General features: G+C 39.6%; 2 protein-coding genes across 2 annotated transcripts in view; both read left to right on the top strand.

Moving 5' to 3' along the window:
* LOC138614298 (acetyl-coenzyme A synthetase 2-like, mitochondrial) overlaps nt 1-7,833 on the top strand; it is a 14,823-nt gene extending 6,990 nt beyond the window's left edge. The window contains exons 7-11 of the mRNA XM_069687664.1: nt 898-1,024; nt 1,089-1,216; nt 1,477-1,540; nt 7,234-7,355; nt 7,430-7,833. Coding sequence (XP_069543765.1) covers nt 898-1,024; nt 1,089-1,216; nt 1,477-1,540; nt 7,234-7,355; nt 7,430-7,618 — 630 coding nt within the window. The 3' untranslated portion in view covers nt 7,619-7,833. The remainder of the gene's footprint in view (nt 1-897; nt 1,025-1,088; nt 1,217-1,476; nt 1,541-7,233; nt 7,356-7,429) is intronic.
* A 1,206-nt stretch (nt 7,834-9,039) lies between these two features.
* Nucleotides 9,040-10,000, top strand: part of LOC138614297 (zinc finger protein 658B-like) — a 2,514-nt gene continuing 1,553 nt past the window's right edge. Inside the window, exons 1-3 of the mRNA XM_069687663.1 lie at nt 9,040-9,207; nt 9,440-9,623; nt 9,769-10,000. The exon at nt 9,769-10,000 is cut by the window's right edge and continues 1,553 nt beyond it. Coding sequence (XP_069543764.1) covers nt 9,103-9,207; nt 9,440-9,623; nt 9,769-10,000 — 521 coding nt within the window. The 5' untranslated portion in view covers nt 9,040-9,102. The remainder of the gene's footprint in view (nt 9,208-9,439; nt 9,624-9,768) is intronic.

Raw genomic sequence — 10,000 nt, 5'->3', positions numbered from 1 at the left:
CAGATGATGTTCAGTTAGTTGTGAAGATTTAAATGATCTGTGAATTGTTTCCTTGTCGCTGTCGTCCAATCAGCTTCAGCTCCTCCATCACTCTCTGGTCTCATTAACCCCTCTTGACCTTGAGATGCAGGAGGTGGGCGGAGCCTTCCAGTGACACCCCTCTCCCTCTTTCTCAGTTTAATCTTTCCATTAAAACAGGAGCGGCAGCATCTGTTTGCTTTGATTAACAGACTTTCAGACTGTGTTGGGATGATCGCCGCTCCCCCAAATTAATTATCCGCTGGTTTTCCGGTTTCCCGCGCTGCGTTAAAGAGCCGTAATCTGCGGGTGTTTGAGGGTTTTTCATCATCGCTGGTTATTGAGTGTAGATTAGACTAGATTAGGCCTCCTTCAGTTTCACATCTCATCCTCAGAGGAGGTTGAGGTCACTTCACTTTCACTCCAATCCTCTCAGAACAAACACAAGCTGATGAGGACTGTTCTTATGGTTCCATCAACTGTCCAGGATTTCATTTGTACCAGTTAACCTTGGCCTCCTTCTCAGTGGGGAACGTTTCCTCTGAATGTGACGACAGACATCCTGCTAGGTCCTGGGTTTCACAAAATCACTGACCGTAGTCGTTTTAAAATCATTTGTTGGAGCAAAACCACCAAAATGTAAAAGTCCTGCAGGAATTCTCTCCATTAAACTCTTCTGCAAACATATAGAAATATAATGAGCTAAAAATATCAAATTTAAATGTACAAACATGCAGCACAATGTAGATCTTATATCATATATAATGTGTCATATAAAAAACTATATCATCTGCATATAAAAGTATTAAATCATATAAGAGTATATCATCTTTAAGTAACTCTTGCGTGGTGTCGTATTGTTTCCCGTCCTGTCTGCAGGGCGAGCCCATTTCCGGTGTCTCGGTGGGCGGAGCTCTGTGCATCAGTCAGCCGTGGCCTGGAATGGCTCGCAGTATCTATGGCGATCACCAGAGATTCGTTGATGCGTATTTCAAACCGTATCCCGGTGAGTAAACAAACGAACACACGGCGACGTCTCTGAGCGGCGAGCTGAACATGTCCTCTGACAGGTTTCTACTTCAGCGGAGACGGAGCGTACCGCTCGGAGGACGGATACTACCAGATCACCGGCCGCATGGATGATGTCATCAACGTGAGCGGCCACCGCCTTGGCACGGCGGAGATCGAGGACGCTCTGGTGAGACAGGCATGGACCGTGCAACCAGTTTTAAAACCATTTTAAAACCGGTTTAATGAGATCTGGACTCAAATTGACCTTTTTGTTTCCTTCATAAATAACTTGCTTACTTTACTTGAAACATTTCAACAACATCAAAGTTCTTCACATGAAACATTAAAGACATCGAGACAAAAGGTGGAAAAAACAGATGGAAAATAAAAATAGAAATAAAAGATTAAAATGCACTCGTCTGCTGATGAATGTGTTTTTGTCTGCAGGATGAACATCCAGCTGTTCCAGAAACAGCTGTGATCGGAATCCAACATGACATCAAAGGAGAAGGTAAGAACTCCCAGCATCCTCTGCTGCTGCAACCACACACACACACACACACACACACACACACACACACACACACACACACACACACACACACACACACACACACACTCTGTGTTTACATGGAAACATTCAGTTGTTGGTGCAACAAGAAAAGTTAAAAAAATGCAACCTCTTCTACAACGTTTCCCTGTGGCCCTTTCAAAGTAAAAGCTCAAACAGTATGTAGTAATCTCCTCTCAGAGCTCCTCTTGATTTGTTGAGTTGATGAGCAGCAGACTGAGAGTCTCTGATTCTCTGCTGCCTCCTGCTGGTCTGTCAGTGGACCTGCAGTCACATTCAGGTCTGAGGGCCTTTAACATCAGTTTAAATGACTTTAATTCACTGGGATGTGAAATTTGTTTAATTAAAGTGTAAAAACTGGTTTGTTAAAGAGGTTTTGAAGCTGATTAACACGATGCTCTTATTTCATTTTATTTCATTTTTAAATTTCAGTGATTATAAATGAAACGTTCATCTATTGCGGCCCGAGCACCGAAGCTGTGAAACCGCTATTCTTATTCAAGTGATTATTATGATTCTCTGTAAATATCTACATTTTTGGAGGCTTTATCATATTAAAAAACTCATAAAAGTTGGTACACCCGTCTCTCATACATTTTTCGTATTCTCCTGGAGTCGCGAGTGGGCGTGGCCAAATGGCTCGAGAGCGCCCCCTAAACAGATGCCCTGGCGGCCACATTTACCTAAATTCACCAAATCTGGTGGACACGTGCATCACACTTAGACTCACAAAAAAGTTACATTGCACCGTTATGTCAACTCAACAGGAAGTCCACCATTTTGAATTTAGTCGCCATTTTTGCTGATTCACACCTTCATTACATTACATTACATTTCATTACATTACATTTCATTACAATACATTGCATTTCATTACATTTCATTACATTACATTACATTACATGTCATTACATTACATTACATTACATTTCATTTCATTTCATTACATTACATGTCATTACATTTCATGTCATTACATTAGGTAGGTAGGTAGGTAGGTAGGTAGGTATATACTTTATTAATCCCCGAGGGGAAATTTTTTCGCCACAGCAGCATACATACAGGAGCAATAATAGAAACAATAGAATAAAATAATAATAGAATAGAATAATATAATAGAAAAGCAATCAAATAAAAAATATAAATATAAAATATAAAATGCACAGTACATACAGTATATATACAGTACATTAAATATCTATATATATTATATACAACAAACCAATAAACACAGTCAACATATATATATATATATACATACGGTACAGTATATATCTATATATATAATATACATATAATATACAAGCAACCAAGAAACACAGTCAACAGTGTTTTTGTACTGTGATGGATTTTGCCAGAGGTGAGTTATTGTAAAGTCTTATGGCAGTGGGCAGGAATGATCTCCTGTATCAGGAATGATCTCCTGGATCTGGAATGATCTCCTGGATCTGGAATGATCTCCTGTATCTGGAATGATCTCCTGTATCAGGAATGATCTCCTGGATCTGGAATGATCTCCTGTATCAGGAATGATCTCCTGGATCTGGAATGATCTCCTGTATCAGGAATGATCTCTTGTATCTGTCCTTGTGACAGCGGAGCTGGAGGAATCTTTTAGAGAAAGTGCTCCCCTGTCCCTGCAGCAGGTGGTTGAGAAGGTGGACAGGATTATCCAAGATGGACAATAGTTTGATCAGCGTCCTCCTCTCCACCTCCTTTTCCAGGCTGTCCAGTTTGCAGCCGATGATGGAGCCGGCCTTCTTAACCAGTTTGTTAAGTCTGTTGGTGTCTCCGGCTCCAATGCTGCTCCCCCAGCAGACCCCAGCGAAGTACAAAGCACTGGCCACAACAGATGGTAGAACATCTCCAACATCATGCTGCACACATTGAAGGATCGAAGTTTCCTCAAGAAAAAGAGTCGACTCATCACCTTCTTGTAGACAGCATTGATGTTGGTCTTCCAGTTCAGTCTGTTGTCATGGAGACACCAGGTACTTGTACTCCTCAACCATGTCCACCTCCTCTCCCAGAACTCTCAGCGGTTGTGGAGCCGTCGTCTTCCTCCTGAAGTCGACCTCCATCTCTCTGGTCTTGGCCACGTTCAGGAGGAGGTGATTTCTACCCGCCCACTCCACAAAGTCCTCCACTACTGCCCTGTACTCCTCCTCCCGTCCGTCCCTTATACATCCTACCACTGCAGAGTCATCAGAGAACTTCTGCAGATGTCTTGACTCTGAGTTGTTCTGGAAGTCAGTGGTGTAGAAGGTGAACAGAAAGGAGACAGAACAATTCCCTGAGGAGCTCCAGTACCACTGACCACCGTATCAGACAGCACACTGCCCAGACGGACAAACTGTGGTCTGTCTGTCAGGTAGTCAGTGATCCAGGAGGCGGTGGGCGCATCCACCCCCACCACCCGCAGCCTCTCTACATAACATTTCATGTCATTACATTACATTTCATTACATTACATTTCATTACATTACATTACATTACATTACAGAGTTCTACCTATTCATGTGTGCCTACACCTACACATATAAAGCATGTCGTACAAAAAGTGACCCAAAAATGACTTTTAAGTCACTTTTTGCCGTAGTATGATTTTTTTTTTTCAGAATTTGGATGACATGCTATGGTATGATTGTTAAATCATACATACTCTACCCCCCCACCTATTTCTTACTGAGGGGCAGCAATGCTAACCATTGCACCACTAATCTTCCCAGGAGTTAGACTTCATTGTGACAAATCTTTGGCTCACTGCAACCTATACCTCCATCGTCCATAAATATTCATTCAAATGTGACCAAAATTGCCGCAGACATTCTTTGGATAGTAGATATACGTGTTTTCAAGGGTCTCCGTGATATTAAATATCTTCCTGTAATGTGTAGTGAATGCAAAACTTTTTCAATTTCTGCAAACGTTTCAACTTCTTTAAAAGTTGAATCACCATCAACAGGTGGAATCTGAACCTTTAATAACAACCTTGGTGAATTTAGTCACCATTTTTGGCGATTCACAATTGTTGTACTTTAACGAACTCCTCCCACAGATTTTGTCGGTCAGACTTAAAATTGAGTCTGTGCACTCTGAACATGTTTGGAATTAAAAGTTATCAAAATAGTTTGTTTTCATCGATCAGTGTGCCAGTGGTGTGACGGCCAAAAAGTGACCCAAAACTCATGCTATGGCATGTTGTTCAAAAAATGACCGGCATTTTAAAGTCAAAACTGACTTATGATTTTTATTTAAGTCATGACAATGGGGAGGATTGTACCTTTAACCTTGTAGTTGAAAGGCAACAGCAGTAACCACTGCACCAGCTATATTCCCAGGAGTTAGACAGCATTATGACAGTTCTCACTGCAACCTATACCTCCACCGTCCACAAATATTCATTCAAATACGACCAGAATTGCCGCAGACATTCTTTGAATCTTTTGCCTGTTGAGTTAACCAGACTGTCGGTTGAGTCACTGGAATAGTCCAGCGGTCTGTGACTCCAAACCCCAGCTGGAAACAACCTCATGAAGACACGGGTTTGAGCCCCGCTCAGGTATCACTCATAGTTCATGGTTCACGGAGGGCGAGACCTCCTAAGTTGAGTTCCTCTAAGGGTAAGCCACACGGGTGTGTGTTTGTACATGCAGTCATACTAATACCAAACCAAAGCTCAACAACAATACAAAAATAAAAGTCCAAAAGAGACTTTTTTTTTCATTGTGCACTGGTTAGAGCAGATACCTCACAGTGAGAAGTAACTTGAGGCATGTCGGTTCAGAAAAAGGTCATACTCCAAAAAGTCATGAAAAAAGTAATCCAAAATATCAAAAGTATGTTGTCCAAAATATGATAAAAAATAAAAAAAATTAAAAAGTCATACTATGTCGTCCAAAATGTACAAAAAAAGTAATGTCGTCCAAAAAGTGACCCAAAATTAATTTTTGTATATTGTGTAGACTATAGAATATAGGGTATAGAGTATAGAGTATATAGTATATAGTATAGAGTATAGAATATAAAGTATATAGTATATAGTATAGAATATAGACTATAGGGTATAGAATATAGAGTATAGAGTATAGAATATAGGGTATATAGTATAAAGTATAGAATTTAGAGTATATAGTATAGAATATAGAATATAGGGTATATAGTATAAATTATAGAATATAGAGTATATAGTATATAGTATAGAATATAGAATATAGGGTATAGAGTATATAGTATAGAATATAGAGTATATAGTATAGAGTATAGAATATAGAATATAGGGTATAGAGTATATAGTATAGACTATAGACTATAGAATATAGAATATAGGGTATATAGTATAGAGTATAGAATACATAATATAGGGTATAGAGTATAGAGTATATAGTATAGAATATAGAATATAGGGTATAGAGTATATAGTATAGAGTATAGAATATAGAATATAGGGTATAGAGTATATAGTATAGAATATAGAGTATATAGTATAGAGTATAGAATATATAATATAGGGTATAGAGTATATAGTATATAGTATAGAATATAGAATATAGGGTATAGAGTATATAGTATAGAGTATAGAATATAGAATATAGGGTATAGAGTATATAGTATATAGTATAGAGTATAGAGTATAGAGTATAGAATATAGAATATAGGGTATAGAGTATATAGTATAGACTATAGACTATAGAATATAGAATATAGGGTATATAGTATAGAGTATAGAATATATAATATAGGGTATAGAGTATAGAGTATATAGTATATAGTATATAATATAGAATATAGGGTATAGAGTATATAGTATAGAATATAGAGTATATAGTATAGAGTATAGAATATATAATATAGGGTATAGAGTATATAGTATATAGTATAGAATATAGAATATAGGGTATAGAGTATATAGTATAGAATATAGAGTATATAGTATAGAGTATAGAATATAGAATATAGGGTATAGAGTATATAGTATAGAGTATAGAATATAGAATATAGGGTATAGAGTAGATAGTATATAGTATAGAGTATAGAGTATAGAATATAGAATATAGGGTATAGAGTATATAGTATAGACTATAGACTATAGAATATAGAATATAGGGTATATAGTATAGAGTATAGAATATATAATATAGGGTATAGAGTATAGAGTATATAGTATATAGTATAGAATATAGAATATAGGGTATAGAGTATATAGTATAGACTATAGACTATAGAATATAGAATATAGGGTATATAGTATAGTATAGAGTATAGAATATAGAATATAGGGTATAGAGTATATAGTATATAGTATAGAGTATAGAATATAGAGTATATAGTATATATATAACCAGGGCGATGAAGCTAAGTTTGATGATTCGCTGTGACAGGAAGTTGATGTTTAAGGTCAAACGATGCTCCAAACTTCATGAAACTTGCGTCAGGCACCAACTTTCATGAGTTTTTGAAGATGTTAAAGCCGCCAAAAACAGGCTTTTTTTTTAAAGAAGAATAAAGAACGAGATCGAGAAAAAAATTAAAACTGCAAGTGGGAATATGCTGAGCTTGTCGGGCCACAGATCGCTGCTTGCAGTTTTTATTTTAATTTATAATGTGTGTGTGTGTGCGTGTGTGTGTCTCAGTGCCGTTTGCCTTCGTGGTTTTGAAGGATGGTCTCCATGACGACCCCCTCGTCATCCTGCAGCAGCTCAGAGACCTCGTTGCTGCCAAGATCGCCAAATACGCCGTCCCTGAACACTTCTTGGTGAGTCAGAGTGGGCGGGGCCACGGTCAGACCAGGAGGTCCAATCAGAGCTCAGCTTCCTTCTCGTCTCTCAGGTGGTGAAGCGGCTGCCGAAGACTCGATCCGGGAAGATCATGAGACGCATCCTCAGGAAGGTTGCCATGGAGACGACCGGCGACCTCGGCGACGTGTCCACGCTGGACGACCCGTCCGTCGTCAAAGAGATCGTGGAGGCCCATGAGCAGTACAGGAAGCAGAGAGAGGAGGAGGAGAAGAAGAAATAGGAGGGGCGGGAAGGTGGGCGGGGCCTCAGGTACAGATGACATCAACGCTCCTCAGACGTCCATGATGTCACTCCACTCGGCTCACGTCAGGGTTAATGTGAGGAGGGGAGGGGCCCCAGACGGCCCCCACTCAGAGACACACCTGCAGACAGGTGACTGTTGGTTCACCTGCTGAGGACACAGAGCTTTACCTTCAGTCTGTCGGTGCTAGTGTTAGCATTAGCGTGACATGCTGCCCTCTGGTGGACAGACAGCTGAACTACACACTTCGCTGTGATCCTGTTGGTTAACGTGTGTCACATGGTTTGAAGGGCTAACGTTAGCTTTAGCTTCACTGGAACTTCACGTCACATTTTTATATTAGTTGGTCGTCAAGACGAGCTTCGCCTACCGACTCGCTGTAAAAACCCTGCGGAGCGTTTAAATCGGTCCCCCAGGTCGAGGTCTGACAGCTGGTTCCCATCTGGAGGCTGAAACTGACTTTTAAACTTTGTTTCAACTAAATCTGTGTTTTTACATGAAAACTGGAAATCTGAACAAAGAGCTCTTAATTTGAAATCTGAAACTTTTGATGTGAAAATTTAGTTTAATCTTAGTCTGAGACTAAATGTTGAAGTCATTTTATTTTCACTAATCCAATTTTTCACATAATTTTCATTAAATCAATAAACGGTGATGTCATGAACAGATTTTACTGATTGATTGTTTGAAGATGAAATTATTGACGATATTAATGTAATCACGTAAATAAAAGTTTACTGATGAATTCTGCTTTCGCCCCGTATGTTTCTAAACAGTCCAAACAAACCAAATATCAAATGTGAAAAGTTTAAATCAGTACAGTAAAGCCTGATAATTTATTTTAGAGTTTACTTTATTTTTATCTATTTATATTTTATATTTTAATTTGTAAAAGTATTTTCTCATTACAATTTTAGCTTTTCAAATTGGTTGTTTTTATATGTTCATAATTATATATTCTGTTTTTTGGATTTCATTTTTTTTACCATTTTAATATGGTGTTTATAGTTTATTGTTTTTTCTTTAAAAAAAATACTCAATAAAACAATCATTTTCTAACACCCAAATATTTTCTTCAAATGAAACAAAATTATGTGAATGTCAAAAAAAAAGAAAAAAGTTTTACAATAATTTTGTAATTTTTTATTTCTGGTTTAAAAACGTATTTGTTATTCGTTTTGTCCCCTAATTAATATCATTACAATATGTTTTGTGTAGAAAGTCGGAAACTATCATTTGTTCAAACTAAACATGTTATAAAATGGACTTAAAGATGACATTTTAAAAACTGTTCTTCGGATCTTTTATTTCCAGTTTTCCGTGTTGTTGTGTTGTTGACCTCCGACCAGCAGGGGGCGACAGGTGGACTCTCCTCCCTCCGTCCTGACGGGTGCCTGGCGATCACAGAGTTCCGGTTCTGTTGTTGTGTTCCAGCCTCTGTTAGAGCTCCGAGTTTTATTATAATGTCTCCGCTGTATTTGTCCTCCGTCCTTCAGGACTTCATGAAGACCGCCGTGACGGAAATCTGCAGCCGAGTCCGACTGAAGCCGGAAAACACCGAGCTGGAGGTGAGCTGGTTTTTCAAAGTAAAAGTACTGCAGTACACGTACTCCGTTACAAGTACCGCTCAGAAGAATGCGGACTTTTATTCTGTCCAAATATTAAAACAAAGAAGAAGAACGGTCACTTTATTACTTTATTCCAGTCATCTAACTGCTGTTATTGATTTTATCTTTGATTTAGTTTGAATTTAACAGGCTAATTGCTAACAGGCTAACGGTCAGTCGGTTTGTGTTGCAGGACGAGATGCAGGCTGTGATGAGGACACTCTGTGAGAGTCTGCTGCAGGAAATCACGAGGCTGCTGGAGGAGAACCAGGACCAGGAGGAGGACCAGGACCAGGAGGAGAACCAGGACCAGGAGGACGACCAGGACCAGGAGGAGGACCAGGACCAAGAGGAGAACCAGGACCAGGAGGAAGAGGGTGAGCTTCAGGTCACTCTGATGTTTTCTTTCTAATGTCGGAGTGTCGATAAAGTTTCATCCAGAAAACGACCTAACATGAATAAAGACTCTCCACAGTTTAAATGCAACCTGCAGGCTGACCTTTGACCCCCGATGTCTGTCAGTCTCTGCAGCCGAGCCTCAGCCAGACTCCGCCCGTCCTGCAGCAGAGGGTGGGGCTCAGGTGGAGGCAGACAGCCAATCAGCGGCTCCCACAGCGGACCCCGGCCAATCAGAGCTCAATCCTGCGCTGACCAGCGGGCGGAGCTTCAGCTGCAGCGTCTGCGGCAGCAGCTTCTCGCGGCGGTCCAACCTGCAGGCTCATCTGAGGGTTCACAGCCGAGAGCGTCCGTTCAG

This window comes from Brachyistius frenatus, unplaced genomic scaffold, assembly GCF_029030835.1.
Source record: "Brachyistius frenatus isolate BFR_SWC_R1_liver_20210118 unplaced genomic scaffold, ASM2903083v1 Contig_479, whole genome shotgun sequence".
Lineage (NCBI taxonomy): Eukaryota > Metazoa > Chordata > Actinopteri > Embiotocidae > Brachyistius > Brachyistius frenatus.
This window is presented reverse-complemented; position numbering and strand designations above follow the sequence as displayed.